Genomic DNA, 15145 nt, shown 5'->3' with positions numbered 1-15145 from the left:
AAAAATTGAGCCACGATTGTGGAATCGTGTGCTGGTTTTTCGGGTTTGTTGTGCGTGCGGGATGCAGCGTTTTTTTTACTGCGTGCCATCGAAGGGTGGGATGCGTCGTACGAGGCGGGGGGATCGAGCGAGGTGGTCGAACCATCAGGACGTTCGATCCCCCTTTAATAGTAGAGATTAATTTGGACTGTATTGACAACATACATACGTACTTAAAATGACATAAAAGCTGCAAATCCAAACAAAAAAGATAAGATCTCAAATTTGTTAAAACCAAATGTGCACGCAACATGTCTGTGGAGTAAAGAATGTGCACGCAACACGTCTGTGGAGTAAAGCTCGCATCCTTTTGTCAAGTTGCATATGTATGACACGAGCGACACGGTTGGGGTCTCCACGCCGAGCCTTTTCCAAAAGGAGCCACCATGTTTGAAAGCTGAGCAGGTTGTCAGCCACATACAGACCTACAGTCTCGTCCTCTACTCCGGTTGGAAGGCGGCGGCGCACCCTTGAATTAGCTCCGGCAAGGCGCCAACTCGATCACGAGCGTCGGCCGTGTTTCCTCTACTCGGCCATCACCCGCAGGTACGTGCTTGCGTCGGGATTCACTTCTGCCCCCCTTCCTCCACTATACATGCTCTTCTGCTAGTACTACCTTATTAAGTTCTTGGGTTTCTTGCAGTTAAAAAAGGTTCTTGGGTTTCTCTGCTTAACGTTCGTGATGTTTTCCCTCTCCTTTTAGCTCATCCGACACTTGCTTAATTTCACGACTCCAATTTCAGAGCATTAATATGGCGTCAGTGCTACTGCGCAGCGCCGTTGCAGTCATGTTGAACCTATCATTCATATCATCAGCGTGGCGTCACCATGGATGCACAACACATTGCGGTGACGTGAAGGTCCCGTATCCATTTGGCATTGGTATTGGTTGTGCTATCGAACAGGGCATCGAGATCAAGTGCACAGCAGGACTAAGATCCGGTGCCTTGGCACACACAAGGTACGGATGAACAGTATCGTGCCTTGAGGGCATCTCCTGGCCGTTGGATCTACAAGCGACGGTCCGATGAACATCAAGAGTCACCGCTACAGTACATCGCTACAGGATACATTTGGGGTTTCAAATTAACATGGCCCTATCGGTTTTCGCATGTGCACAACAAGTTCATAAGCATTGGTTGCAACACAATCGGGTACATCTACAACACCAACGGCAGGACAAGGGATGCAACAGGATGTGCATCGGTGTGTGGGAGCCCAGAAGACCTGACAAATGGCTTGTGCGTTGGTGTTGGCTGCTACCAAAATGTCGTTCCCAAGGGTTTTATGGGCTGCAACGTCTATTTCTATGATGTGGATTACGTCAATACTTCAAATAGTTGGTACTTCAACCCATGCAGCTACGTCGGCTTGGTGGAAACAGAGGCGTTTGTCTTCAACTCCGACTATGTAACAACTACAATGTTCAATGATACCTACAAGGGGCGGCAGCCGGTGGTGCTTGATTAGGTGATAGGGAATGCAACATGCGAGGTGGCGTTGTATATCAACTTTAATAATGGACGTTGTAGATCAACTTTAATAATGAATGTTGTAGATCAACTTTTACAAATAGTTTTGTAATAGATAATACAAAAAGCAATTGAAAGAAAAGAAAAGGAGAGCAAACAATTATGCAAACTATCTATTTGTACTCATATCATGTTGAACTAATTGTTATATTAGACCTGCCTTGCATCTTGAATGCCATTTCTCTTCAATCGTTGATTAAAGAATGGTGCGGACAAATACCTTTGTGCTTAACATTTCACTTTGACAGCTTGACTTGATGCCATTCCAGTAGAATTGTCACTCAATTCTTAGAAAGAGAACACGTGTCATTTTATTGTAATCCACTCATACTTCAATCTACATATTTGTTTATTATATTACCTTCGAATGATTGCTTGGGATCAGATTTTTTTCCCCACTGTAGATGTCAATGAATGTGAGCAGAGTCCAAGCCCCTGCGCTGAGTCTGCAACTTGCCAAAACACAGTTGGAGGGTACAATTGTTCATGTCCTTTTGGCAGCAACTTTGCAAAGGAAACAAACTCTTGCACCAACCATTTAACAGGTAAACCACCAGAAGTTAACACCTTCTTTATTCATCTTATAATCGATGATGCGCCGTTTTCGATTCTGAAAAATTGATTTTTGCTGTGTAGTCTGGTAAATATTTTGTGTTTTTGTGAGGGCGGCAGAGTTGTTGTTCTCTTCACTGGCTGGTAATGTATAAGGGGCTTGTCACTGCTCTGTCATGGCAGAACTTTTAGATTTTCTTTAACTTAGACGGGGACCAAAGTGTTGGGCCTTTGATTCTAAAATTGAAATGATGCAATTGCAACTATCACCAGCAACCCACAAACAAAAGAAAAGTAGTTACTTACAGAAAGGGAAACTTTTATGCATCTAACTATTATATATGAACACAAATGTAGGAGTTGTTATTGGACTAAGCTCTGGTGTTGGAGTTCTGCTTCTTGCGGTAATTTCAATATTGTTGGTCCGGATGTGGAAGAGAAGCATTAAAAAGAGAGTTCGGAAAGCACACTTCAGGAAAAACAAAGGCCTCCTCTTGGAGCAATTAATCTCATCCGATGAAAGTGCCACGCATAGCACTAAAATATTTTCATTGGATGAGTTAGAGAAGGCAACAGACAATTTCGACTCCACGCGCATTATAGGCTGTGGAGGGCATGACACCGTTTACAAGGGAATCTTATCAGATCAACGTGTGGTGGCCATAAAGAAGTCCAAAATGGTAGATCAAAGAGAGATGATCAATTCGTCAATGAGCTTGCAATCTTGTCGCAAATCAATCATCGAAACGTGGTAAAACTTTTTGGAAGTTGCCTTGAGTCAGAGGTGCCTTTGCTTATTGTGTATGAGTTCATCTCCAATGGCACACTGTCTGAACTTCTTCATGGTGACCAGGTGAGTGCTAGATGCTTGTTAACATTGGACGATCATATCAGAATTGCTAGCGAGGCTGCAAGTGCGCTTGCTTACCTCCATTCCGCTGCTTCCATACCAATCTTTCACAGAGATGTGAAATCCGCCAATATACTCTTGACTGATAACCTCACTGCAAAGGTTGCAGACTTTGGTGCTTCGAGATCCATTTCCATCGATGAAACTCGTGTGGTCACTACAGTGCAGGGTACATTTGGAAACTTGGATCCTGAGTATCACCGTACTGGCCAGCTAACTCAGAAGAGCGATGTTTACAGTTCCAGTGTGATGATCGTTGAGCTCCTGACAAGGAAGAAGCCAATCTTCCTTGATTCCTGTGGTGAAAAGCTAAGCCTATGCAACTACTTTGTTCAGAGTCTACAAGATAACACTATGATGGAGATCATCAACGCTCAGATTTTCAAGGAAGGTAATGATAGACAGATTGACAAAGAGGCATAAGGGAGAAGATAGGCCTACCATGAAAGAAGTGGAGCTAAGGCTGCAGCTCCTTAGAGGGAAGATGGTAGTGAAGAAAAACCATGAGTTAGAGATGAACAAAGAAGCCATGCCATTGTTACCTTCAAATTATTATGGTGCTAGTCCCGGCACACGGCATGATGAGTTGTTCTCGGCTGCTAGTTCGTCGTCAGCTCAGGGTGGCACCCAATGCTGCACCATGGAGCGAGAGCTTGTTTCTTGGACAGACCTGCCTCGCTAAGTTCTGCTTCTTTCTTAAAGTTTTTACTGACGATTTTCTGAACTCTTTTATCCTTTGGTCTACGTGCTAGAATACCAAATGGATCGAACTTTGCACCTCTATTTATAAGAATCAAAATACCTTTTTTTTTTGCATCACAAATATTATAGGTATATCCGTTGGCCCTTTGGCACAAGGTTGAGAGATAGCTGAATAAACAGTCTTGAATCTTGAAGAGATGCATGTCATGTAATGATGACTATGTGATCTAACAACTTCATACAATGCATTTTATCATGAAGAAAGCTGCATATGCCTTGTGTGAAAATCTTAAGATTATGTATGACATGCATAGGAGAACTGTTGGTGAAGAGGAAAGCCGGGAGGACTTCTGTGATGCCTGTTTTAAGCAGACGAAGGCTTTTGCAGGTGAAATATCCTCATCTTTTAGTGGTTTAGTGTCATGTTTGAACAACATTGATTTATACTCCCTCTGTAGTGATCTCGACGCTCTTATATTTCTTTACGGAGAGAGTACCATGCAATATGTCTGGTTTCAGATAATATCACAACATGGACATACGCGGTAATTGCATAAGAGCAAGTACGGTGTATGCGAGCCTGTTGGAACCATAAAAGTTGCTTCTCCTGAGCAAGCTCGGCAAGTCGGTGCCCCTTTGGCCATTTGTGATTGGCTAAAAACCAGTGTATCAGCTGATGTTACTTCTACGGTTCAACTTATTTGCGGAGCTTAGCTTATTTTCTTACCTTAGTCTTCATTGAATCAGGGTCGATCAGTGTGTTCTATGACTGGCACATGAACTTTAGGAACCAGAAATTCTGTATGAGATCAACTTATAAATATCTTCATAGCATCTAAGCAAGCTACCCTGTTCTTGCGACCATGCAAGCAATTGGAAGCATGTTTTTCTTGATATTTGTGGGGCTGGACATATCTTGAAGACCCCCAATATGCTTTCAGGTTAGAGCCAACACTTCTTGATACGTAAACTACTAATTCCGGCTCACACTAAACGATGTAAAAATAAGGAGAATTTCTAAAATTTGCCATATTTAAAATGACTAGCCAGTGGCAAGTGTAGCCACGGTTGTTTCAGAATGTTGTCTTTGGTATATGATCATCTTTTCTGAAAGATAAAACAACCAGATGGGCACTTGGATAGTGTGGTTTTCATTGACTTCAGCTAGGCGTGATTTATTTACAGCACCAAATGATCAACATATACTACATATTCACCGATACTGCTACTGCTACACATTACACCCCTTGTGCATTTGATGTACGCCTTTTGCATCTTGTGTCGCCTCTGCCCAGCATCAAAATCACAGAAACGGCCAAGACAGTAGCAGGAAATAATATCCAAATATTCTTAATCTTCCTGGTCTCGCAAGACTTCAGAATGCTAGCCATTCAATATCAAGCCTCGCAGCCGCACTCTTCTTTCACTTAGCTGTTCACTATTTTTCTTGCCACGGAGCCAACTATAGCAACAGAAAAACCAAATAATAGGAGAACACAAACCTCGACAATGCCATACCACTATTTCATTGATGATGAATCCAGCTCCAAATAATATGTGCAATCTCCTGAGCGCTGACCACAGTGGTGCCTTTGATAAGTCATTGCCCTGAGTTGCTATTGCCTTCAGATGCTAAGCTGTCTAGCAAGTCACTCCCTTTGTAGTTTGTGCCACCAGGCCCAGGATTGGACAAGGATGCTGATGCTGTCTTGTTACGCCCAGCATCCCAGACAACAAAATCTGTATTTTCAAGGAGACCTTCAGAGGCAATCCTTGCATCTTGGAACGGTGCATTACATTTTTGCTTTGAAAACTTAATGCAAGCCTCCTTTGCTGATTCAAGACAAGAAGCCATTTCTCGTTCTTCACATTCTTCTCTTTCTTGATAGTTGGTTGTTGCACCTCCAAACAAACCTTTCCACCAGGGGGGCTTGCATTTTCGTGTTGCAGTGATTGAACAGCCAGAGCGTGCACCAGCCTGCAAAATGATGAACCAATCCGCCGTTCATTCCATTTGCAGGAAAAGATCCATTGTTCACAGTCAGGGGGGTTAAGTACATCATGCAATTAGGAATGACGAACGCAAGCCAAATGGGCTTAGACCATTGGAGATCTTTAGGAAGCAAAGTTTCTACTTGTATACAAAATACACAACATATACACTTGTCATACTACTAACCAACATGCACGGTAGATTTGCTCCAGATAAATCCAATTTACTCTTGTCATACTCTCAAGGTGAAAACTGAAAGGTGCACTTCAAATGCTTCATCGCACAATACAACATATAACTATACATCCACATGCAATTTAATCTTGGCATCTATAATAGATGCAGACTTGCAAGATCCTATCTGATTATTAGCACTTTCTCCACAAAACAAAACGACGACACAAAAGAGCAACGATACAAAAGGTGCACTTCATTTGCCAATTCAACTGTAGAACATCACCAACCAAGACAGCTAAAGCTAAGCAGCTAGCCATGAAGTGGTTTTTGCTCTCTTCACTGTGCGCAGCTGAGAAATTTACCGACTAGCAGAACTAGGGCAAGTCAGCTCGGCCAGCTGCAGAAGTAAACATTCGTCGTCTTCCCAGACATGGAAGAACAACAACAACAACAAAAAAAAACTGGTCAACAGGGTCGTCTATATATGTCTCAGTCGGCCGAGAAACCAATTGAGACCCAAGAACATCTCAGTCGACTGGGAATTAGCATAGCAGCAAAATCGCAGAAGTAAAACATGCACGCGGAATATATGCCATGTTATGGAAACCCCGAATAGTAGGTAATCTTGGGTACTAGCCAGGAGCTTGTGTGCACCGTTTGATGTACGCAGCTGCTAAACTTGCTGCCTGGCATTGACTAGCGCAAGGCAGCTCGGCCAGCTGCAAGAACAAATGAGGCAAATGCTTCCGGTGCTAGGAACTGCAGTGCCATCTGCAATCAGCGTCTACCCTACAGATCTAAACATACAAATCTAAACAATCGGCGTCTCCTAGATAGGAATATGTGAGCGCGCGCTTTGCCTCCGATGATTCAGGCATGCGAAACAGACAGAGATTACCAGTTGGGTAGGGGCTTACCTCGCACTGGGAGAAGAGGCTGGCCTCGGCAGCCTCCCAGGCGGCTCGCCAGCTCGCGGCGTCGCGGAAGGCGAGGACGGGGGGGTCGGCGGAGGCGGCGGAGGGAGAGGAAGGGACTGGCGCGCGAAGCAGAGGGAGGGGCGGGTCGAAGGGCACCACGGTTGCCGCCGGGGAGTAGTCCTCCGAGACCTCGCCGCCCCCGCCCGGCAGCGGAATGTCCATTGTTCGTGTTCCCTGGCGGCGGATTTGCGTGGTACAGATCGTTTTCTAGGGTTCACGACACAGGTCCCTCTGAGATGGGCCGGGCCTAAAGAGGTCGAATCATGGCCCAAATAAGCAGGCCTTATATGGCCCATACATACATGTCCATATATATACGACGTGTCCCCTCCCGAACCGGAGCAGAAGGATTCACAACTCGAACGCAAAACTTGTCACGATGGAAACCACGATGGCGTAATCAGATCGATCGTCGTCCACGATGGAAATCATGGCTCCTCTCCCTAAATCCTTTAGCTGCACCAATAACCGCTGCTTCCCTGCAAGATCGTGGTACTGCTTCTACCTCCGCCGCGTCGACAATGGCCGAGACGGAGACGCCAAGAATCGCTGGGTGCTTCGGCCGGTGGAAGAAAGAGGGGACCGACGAGGCCGTGGCGGCGGTCATGGCGCTCGTCGATGCCGTCCGGTCCAGCAAGGCCGACACCATGTCGCGGCTCCAAGCCGAGATCAAGGCGGCCGCGGAGGAGCTCAAGGTGGGCTATTCTTGATCTCTACGTACTGATCGAGTTTCTAATCAATTTTTGCACACGCCAACCGTAGACGAGTTTTATGCCTGATGGACGACGCGCTGATGGATGAAAACTTGCAGTGCCTGGATAGCGAGCCGTACGGCGCGCTCTCGGCGGCCTGCGACATGTTCGTCCGGTACGTGCGGCGCGGCGGTGCCGTTGCCGTCGCCGATGATCAGCCCGCCCAGTTCCCCGCCCTCAAACGCCGCTTGGTCAGCCGCGCCACCAGGTTCGGGGACATCTGCCGAGGCGCGCGCGGGACCATCGCGACGCTCTGCCAGGACTTCTTGCTGGACGGCTGCACCGTGCTGGTGCACGGCCACTCGCCGCCCGTGCTCGACGCTCTCCGGCTGGCCGGCACCAGCGGCAAGCGCCTCCTAGTCCTATGCACCGGTACGCACGCACGCATCATTGACCCGCGAAATAACCAAATCTTCGTGACATTGCTAATAAAGAGCTTGGAGCCTAATTTGATTTCGTCTCGCAGAGGGTAGGCCGGACGGCGCGGGGCTGAGGCTGGCCGGGGAGCTCGCGGCGGCCGGGGTGCCGGCGAGGGTCCTGCTCGACTCGGCGGTGGCCTACTCGATGGCCCAGGTTGACGTGGTGCTGGTAGGAGCCGACTTGGTCACCGAGACCGGCGGCGTGGTCGGCGCCGTTGGCACGTACCAGGTCGCCCTGGTGGCTCGCGCCATGGGCAAGCCTGTCTATGTGGCAGCAGAGAGCTACAAGTTCGCGAGGCTGTATCCTCTGGGACAGAAAGACATCGAGCAGGGCGGTGGCCGAGACGTGGGCTTCGGCGACGTGCCTGTGCCGGCCGGCGTGGACGTCGAGGCGCCGGCGAGGGACTACACCCAGTCCAAGTACCTGGAGCTTCTGATCACAGACCTCGGCGTGCTCCAGCCGGCGGCCGTTGGAGACGTGCTCCTCCAGCTCTCCATGTGATTGCGATTGAACGCCATTTTGGTTTACTGGAAAAAGCCCCCGTGCGTTACAACAGAAGAAAGAAATATACCGATTAGGACATATTCGGCAGATATTTGTCTTTTAATCTTTTTGATTTGATTCACGATTTTTTCATCCAGTTTTTCCTAAACCCCCTCTTTTCACGCATTGTCGATATCCAACCTATCTATCCGCCATTGAAAAGTCAACAATCGGCTCTACCATGAAAAAAAAACAATTGGCTCTACCGATCAAATCTGATTTGGTTGGGTGAAAGCAAAGACAGGTTAGAGAGAGAGGAGACAGAAAAGGACGCCCCGACCACCATGTTTTGGCACGGAAGGAGTTACGGACTGAAGTGTAAATCTATCATTGGTTAGTGGTGGGGCCCTCAACGAAATTCTAGGGGGCAGGGATTAATAAGGAGCCGACATGTTAGTCCGTAGCCTCTCTCCCGTGGCATATGCTCCGTAAGTGTAGGATTATTGCGCAGTGTTACCAGGGTTTCCTCACCTTTGTCAGATACTCTAGCAGGGGGAGGGATGGAAACGCCGGGACCTTGCTTTGCATGTGTCCAGTAGTCTAGGCTAGGTTTGTGTCTCCTCCGGCGGTGTTTGGATGGTGATGGCATCGTCTGTCGGAATTAAATCTCCTTGGTCTGGCACCCTGAGTGGTGAGGTTGAGGTCTTGAGGGGGCTGTGAGGGTTGTCTCAGAGGATTTGGTTTACCTTGATGCTACCAACGAGGCGACGCCGACAACGTCTAGGGTTTTTGTTCTCAGGCTTGTACCCTGCTTCAACGATGACTGTGCCCTTTGGGGTTGACTTCTCCTCGTGCTAGTCCGGCTGAACGATAGCCTCGATGACTTCCCAGCCGCAGGCAACAAATCTAGGTTTGCTTCAATAGTGGAGTGGCGCCGTCAGCGCGCCATCAGTGGAGGTGGAAGACCGTCTGATATCCTCAAATACCTACATATAATTTCTAGTTCTTTGGGATGAAGGGGGGGGGGGGGTGCTTTGTAATGCTAGACTTTGAGTAATGGTCTGGTGACTTTTTCCCATAAGAATACAATTAGTTCCACCATAAATCAAAACCTTGCGCCCCACTCAACAAGTTAACAATCAATTAGTGGCACTGGTTGGTTGGAGTTTTGACCAAATCTCCCTGCTGAACATTTCAAAAAGAGTCACCACGTTAAAGGCTGTCCCTATATATGTTCAATTTCCACCTCGTCCCCTTGTCTGGTTACACGCTCGCTTCGCTCCGGCACCACCTCAATCACATCGACCATTGTGCTCCCAGTCAGCCATTACCCCTGGTACGGTACCTTGCTTGCTTCCGAGATTAACGGATTTTCTGGATTTCGCTTCTGCTCCCTTTGTTTCTGTTGTTAGCGTTCTAGTTTGACTTGATGGTTTTGATGTTATATGTGGTCCGGTGACTTGGCTCTGAAAAAATTGTTGAACCGGGAGTGTCCACAACCTTAGTACTAATGTTCAGAGCTAATTGTTGGAAGCGACCAGTAATAAAGCTAAGAACATGCTAGCATCTAATAAATTTCTAATATTCAAAGTTCATTTTCCGCTATTATATACTCCCTTCGTCCAGAAATACTTGTCGTTAAAATGAATGTATCTAGATGCATCCATTTTCATCCATTTATGCAACAGGTAATTCCGGACGGAGGGAGTATGTTCCAAAAGTCCTCATCAACTGCAATTATGAACACTCAAAGCCACCTAGTAGAGTTGCCTCCCTGACTATGATTAATCATGTTGTACTGCAATTTCGTTTGGTTCAAACATTAGTAATTCACATGCATTCCATGAAAATTTTGGAAGAAGACACCTTCTAATATGCATTTTGTGTACTGTCCAAAAAATACTATGTTTGGTTCCAACATTAGTAATTCACGTTTTGATTTGGCTTGATAATTTTGATGTTGTGATTCTGATGGCACTTTTTTTACAATAATTCACATGTCATGGATCTTTTAGAAACTAGGGAAAAACTAATTCATCGTTCCATACAAGGCGCAATATATTTTGGACGAAAGGGACGCACAACAACCCAAAAGCAGGATGCATTATTGAACATATAAACGAAATATGAGGAGACCTTCTAATATAATATATGCTTTATCTAGTGTCAAAAACTAATACTAAATCTGATCCACATTAATTGACGTTGCTTTAGTATTACTTTGTACTAAAGCAGCGTGAATTAATATGAACCGGACGAAGTATATGTTTTGTCTGACAGCAAACTTGCAAAGAGACTGACCAAACATTTAACATGCCATTTTATTTGCAAAATTACTGCCCTTTGATACAAATATTGAAAGCCATTCATTCAACCTTGTTCTTATTTCCGAGGTTGTTGTTTCTTTAGCATGTAAAGCTAAAAAAGAACATACATAGGAATTGAAACTTTCAACCTACCAGCCAATTAAAAAGTGATAAATCAAAGTTTTTTCAAGATGTTTTCTGTTCTTCTTTAGCACAACGGACAGTTAATTTGGTGACACCAATTTCAGAGAATTAATATGGCCTCAGTGCTATTGCTCGGTGCCATTATAATCCTGCTGAACCTCGCATCTATGTCATTGGCGCAACCTAACCACAAATGCAGAACACATTGCGGTGACATTGAAATTCCCTACCCATTTGGCATTGGTATTGGTTGCGCCATCGAACAAAGGTTCGAGGTCAACTGCAGCACGACTGCTGATGGAATTGAGAGGCCATTCATTCATGAACAGGAGGTTCTAAACATTTCAGCGTCCCGCGGTCAATCCAGAGTTTTAATGACCATCCCATCATATTGCTACAATTCTAGTATAGGAAAAATGGATTTGCACCCTTGGGATTTTTACTTAGCATGGCCATATCGGTTCTCAGACGTGCATAACAAGTTCATAAGCATTGGTTGCAACTCAATGGGATACATTTACACAGGCAAATCGAGGTATGTAGCAGGGTGTGTATCGGTGTGTTGGAGCCCGGAAGAACTGGCAAATGGCTCTTGTGTTGGCATAGGCTGCTGCCAAAACACCATTACCAAGGGATTAACAAGCTACCATGTCGTATTCTATGATGTCGACTACCTCAACAGTACGACTAGTTGGCACTTCAACCCATGCGGCTACTCCATGGTGGTGGAAGCAGAGAATTTTGTTTTCAACTCTGAGTATATAACCACGACAAGGTTCAATGATACCTACAAGGGGCGGCAACCAGTGGTGCTTGACTGGGCAATTGGAAATGTAACGTGTGAGGCGGCGAGAAGAAACATGTCTTCCTATGCATGTCGGACCGGAAACACAGTGTGCGTGGATTCACCCAATGGCTTAGGGTATTTATGCAACTGCTCTAGCGGATACCAAGGGAATCCTTACCTCTCCAATGGATGCACAGGCAAGCCCCCACCTAGATCCGTATGAATTTTCATGTGTAGCATTTTCCCTCTCATATATGCATGCAAAAAAAAAATCCGAACAGAGAAATGCAAAGTAAGGGTTATAATATGTGAGTTTTGTCTGTTGAGAATTGAGTACTTATGTAATAGTAGATGAATATATTGTTGGATTTTTTTTAAAGACAAACCACAAAAAAACTGTAAAAGGAGAACAAATCGTCATATTCAAGCCTTGTACTCACTTTTTTCTATCTCATGTTGATCAAATTGTTAGTTTGTTTAATTGTACTTGTCTTGCATCTTGAATGCCATTTCAGTTTCACCATTGATTGAAAAATGGTACATATACCTTTATTTGTAACTTTTCATGTTGACTGATATTCATCCAAGTAGAATTGCAACTCATTTCTTAGAATAAATAAGAAGGCTAGATCAAGTGGTATTTTATAGTTATCTACTAATACCCCAATCTGCATATCCTTCTTATCTTACATCCAAAGTCTCACTTGGGATCAGGTGTTGTTTGGGTTTTCACTGCAGATGTCAATGAATGTGAGCACAGTCCAAGTCCCTGCCCAAAGTCTGCAACTTGCCAAAACATAGTTGGAGGATACCAATGTTTATGTCCTTTTGGCGGTAATTTTGCAAAGGAAACAAACTCTTGCACCAACGGATTGATAGGTAAACCTCCAGAAGTTATCACCTTGCTCTATTCGTCTTATAACCAATGATAACATTACAAACATTTTAGATTATGAAAAATGATCTTTGCTATTTATCCTTTGAATATTTATGTTTTGGTGAGAGCAACATAGTAATTTTCTTTTCATTGGGCCGGCAATGTAGAGAGGTTTGTCAGCTGTCACTAGCCGACTGCCAAACTTTGGTTATTTTTATTTTTAACATCAACTAGGACCCGGCATTGGTCCACTGAATCTAAAAACAATGGAATCAATAGTCTTTTTGACAACACATAAATAACAACAAAGTAGTTACAGAAACAAAAACTATTTATGTGTTTAACTATTACATATGTATACTTTTGCAGGAGTTATTATTGGACTAAGTTGTGGTATTGGAGTTCTATTTATTGCTTTAGTTTCAGCTTTGTTGATCCGAAGGTGGAACCAAGGCATTAAAATTAGAGTTCGAAAGGCGCACTTCCGGAGAAACAAATGTCTTGTCTTGGAACAACTGATTTCATCCGATGAAAGTGCCATGCATAGCACTAAAATATTTTCCTTGGATGAGTTAGAGAAGGCAACCGACAATTTTGACTCCACGCGCATTCTAGGTCTTGGAGGGCATGGTACTGTTTACAAGGGGATTTTATCAGATCAGCGCGTGGTGGCCATAAAGAAGTCCAAAATGGTCGATCAAATAGAGATTGATCAATTCATCAACGAGCTTGCCATTATGTCACAAATCAATCATCGGAATGTGGTAAAACTTTTTGGATGCTGCCTCGAGTCAGAGGTACCTTTGCTTGTGTATGAGTTCATATCCAACGGCACGTTGTCTGAAATCCTCCATGGTGACAACCTCAGTTCCAGGACCTCTTTAACATGGGACGATCGTATTAGAATTGCTAGCGAGGCTTCAAGTGCTCTTGCTTACCTCCATTCCGCTGCTTCTATACCAATCTTTCATAGAGATGTGAAATCTGCCAATATACTCTTGACTGATAACTTCAGTGTAAAGGTTGCAGACTTCGGAGCTTCAAGATCCATCTCCATTGATGAAACTCGTGTAGTCACAGCAGTTCAAGGTACATTTGGATACCTAGATCCCGAGTATTACCACACAGGCCAGCTAACTGAAAAGAGTGATGTTTATAGTTTTGGTGTGATAATCGTCGAGCTCCTTACAAGGAAAAAGTCGATCTTCCTCGATTCCCATGGTGAAAATAAAAACCTATGCCATTACTTTGTTCAAAGGCAACAAGATAACACCATCAAGGAGATCGTCGATGTTCAAGTTCTTGAGGAAGGTACGGAAAGACAGATTGACGAGATGGCCTCCCTTGCGATGGCATGCTTAAAGCATAGAGGAGAGGAGAGGCCTACCATGAAAGAAGTGGAGCTAAGACTGCAGGCCATGAGAGGGAAGATGGTGATGAAGAGAAATCATGAGTTAGAAAGGCATGGTGAAGCTGTGACATTGTTACCTTCAAATTATTCCAACTATTTCAGCACTAGTTTTGGGGCTGCTAATTCATCAAATCAATGTGTCACTCGATGTTGTACAATGGAGCGAGAACTAGTTTCTTGGACGGACCTACCTCGCTAAATTGTCACATTTTCCCTTCATTTGATAGTAAAAAATGCATAGTTTTTTTTCCTTTGTTCTACGTGCTAAAATACCAATTTTTCTGCTTTGTTCTATGAACAAAAATAATCTGGGTTTTTTGTAACACAAATATGATTGTATACCAATGTTGGCAACGCTCCAAGAATCATGTCCTCTCCAAAAGTTCGTATCAGCTCCCTGTTGTGATCTCTCTTCCTGAGACATGATGAACTCTCCATTTGGCACTACTGTTGGCCACACCATGGCGATGACAACCCGCAAGATTGAGATAGCCGAATTAATAGTCTCGACAAAGAAGCATCTCATTTAATGTGATTGTAACGATGTGATCTAGTAAGCAGTAAGCTTATCAAGTGAAGTTTATTCTGAAGAAGGTTGTGTAGCATAGGAGAGCTGTTGGAAGAGAGGGGAGATGGTAAAACTTTTGATGTATGTTTTAATCAGATATAAAGGCATTTGCATGAAATTTCTTTATCTTAGGTAGTTAATGACATGCCTGAACAACATTGATTTATCTGCAATATGTTTTTTTTAAAAGGAGGGTTACCTTGGCCTCTGCATCAAAATGATGCATACATCCATCTCTATGTTTATTCATCAGAGTTTAACAAAATGAATGCAAAGATCAACCCAAAGCCACCTTCGAGGCGAAAAAAGTCACTATACCTACAAATATAAAGATGTGCCCTGACCGCATCAACTGTCACTATCTAATCCAGTGTCCTCAAGAAGCCCCCCGCCTGACAAGTTGAGAGTACCGACCGGTGTAGACGTCTCACAAAATGCATCACATGCGCACGCTCTAGGATCCGCCGCCGTCCCATCTTCATGAGGGGTCAGGTAATGTTACAATCTGGCTATTT

The 15145-nt window shown here is 44.5% G+C and overlaps 3 protein-coding genes and 1 pseudogene across 3 annotated transcripts; 3 read left to right on the top strand and 1 right to left on the bottom strand.

Moving 5' to 3' along the window:
- Window positions 1-285: 285 nt before the first annotated feature.
- Window positions 286-3917, top strand: LOC123122340 (putative wall-associated receptor kinase-like 16; annotated as a pseudogene).
- An 889-nt stretch (window positions 3918-4806) lies between these two features.
- On the bottom strand, window positions 4807-7085 carry LOC123122342 (uncharacterized). Its single transcript, XM_044542528.1, has 2 exons — window positions 6823-7085; window positions 4807-5713 (listed from the first exon to the last, which is right to left on the bottom strand). The coding sequence occupies exons 1-2, from the start codon at window positions 7042-7044 to the stop codon at window positions 5336-5338; spliced, it is 600 nt and encodes a 199-aa protein (XP_044398463.1). The 5' UTR covers window positions 7045-7085; the 3' UTR covers window positions 4807-5335.
- Window positions 7086-7214: 129 nt separating this feature from the next.
- On the top strand, window positions 7215-8732 carry LOC123122341 (translation initiation factor eIF-2B subunit alpha-like). The gene is made up of 3 exons (XM_044542527.1): window positions 7215-7577; window positions 7694-8006; window positions 8101-8732. Exons 1-3 carry the CDS (start codon window positions 7404-7406, stop codon window positions 8553-8555), a joined length of 942 nt encoding a protein of 313 aa, XP_044398462.1. The 5' UTR covers window positions 7215-7403; the 3' UTR covers window positions 8556-8732.
- Window positions 8733-11100: 2368 nt separating this feature from the next.
- LOC123125261 (putative wall-associated receptor kinase-like 16) lies at window positions 11101-14261 on the top strand. Its single transcript, XM_044545782.1, has 3 exons — window positions 11101-11827; window positions 12513-12653; window positions 13021-14261. The coding sequence occupies exons 1-3, from the start codon at window positions 11101-11103 to the stop codon at window positions 14259-14261; spliced, it is 2109 nt and encodes a 702-aa protein (XP_044401717.1).
- The last annotated feature ends 884 nt before the right edge of the window (window positions 14262-15145 follow it).

The sequence above is a fragment of the Triticum aestivum genome, chromosome 5D (assembly GCF_018294505.1).
Source record: "Triticum aestivum cultivar Chinese Spring chromosome 5D, IWGSC CS RefSeq v2.1, whole genome shotgun sequence".
Classification (NCBI taxonomy): Eukaryota; Viridiplantae; Streptophyta; class Magnoliopsida; order Poales; family Poaceae; genus Triticum; species Triticum aestivum.
Note: the sequence above shows the minus strand (reverse complement) of the source record. Positions and strands in the feature narration are given on the sequence as shown.

Bases quoted from the DNA above. Each gene is read 5' to 3' on its own strand.
- LOC123122342 (XM_044542528.1), bottom strand. From the start codon at position 7,044: ATGGACATTCCGCTGCCGGGCGGGGGCGGCGAGGTCTCGGAGGACTAC. The intron at 5,714-6,822 runs GTAAGCCCCTAC...ATCATTTTGCAG, and splicing joins GCCTCTTCTCCCAGTGCGAG to GCTGGTGCACGCTCTGGCTG.
- LOC123122341 (XM_044542527.1), top strand. From the start codon at position 7,404: ATGGCCGAGACGGAGACGCCAAGAATCGCTGGGTGCTTCGGCCGGTGG. The intron at 7,578-7,693 runs GTGGGCTATTCT...GAAAACTTGCAG, and splicing joins CGGCCGCGGAGGAGCTCAAG to TGCCTGGATAGCGAGCCGTA. The intron at 8,007-8,100 runs GTACGCACGCAC...TTCGTCTCGCAG, and splicing joins CCTCCTAGTCCTATGCACCG to AGGGTAGGCCGGACGGCGCG.
- LOC123125261 (XM_044545782.1), top strand. From the start codon at position 11,101: ATGGCCTCAGTGCTATTGCTCGGTGCCATTATAATCCTGCTGAACCTC. The intron at 11,828-12,512 runs GTGAGGCGGCGA...TTTTCACTGCAG, and splicing joins GGCAATTGGAAATGTAACGT to ATGTCAATGAATGTGAGCAC. The intron at 12,654-13,020 runs GTAAACCTCCAG...ATACTTTTGCAG, and splicing joins TTGCACCAACGGATTGATAG to GAGTTATTATTGGACTAAGT.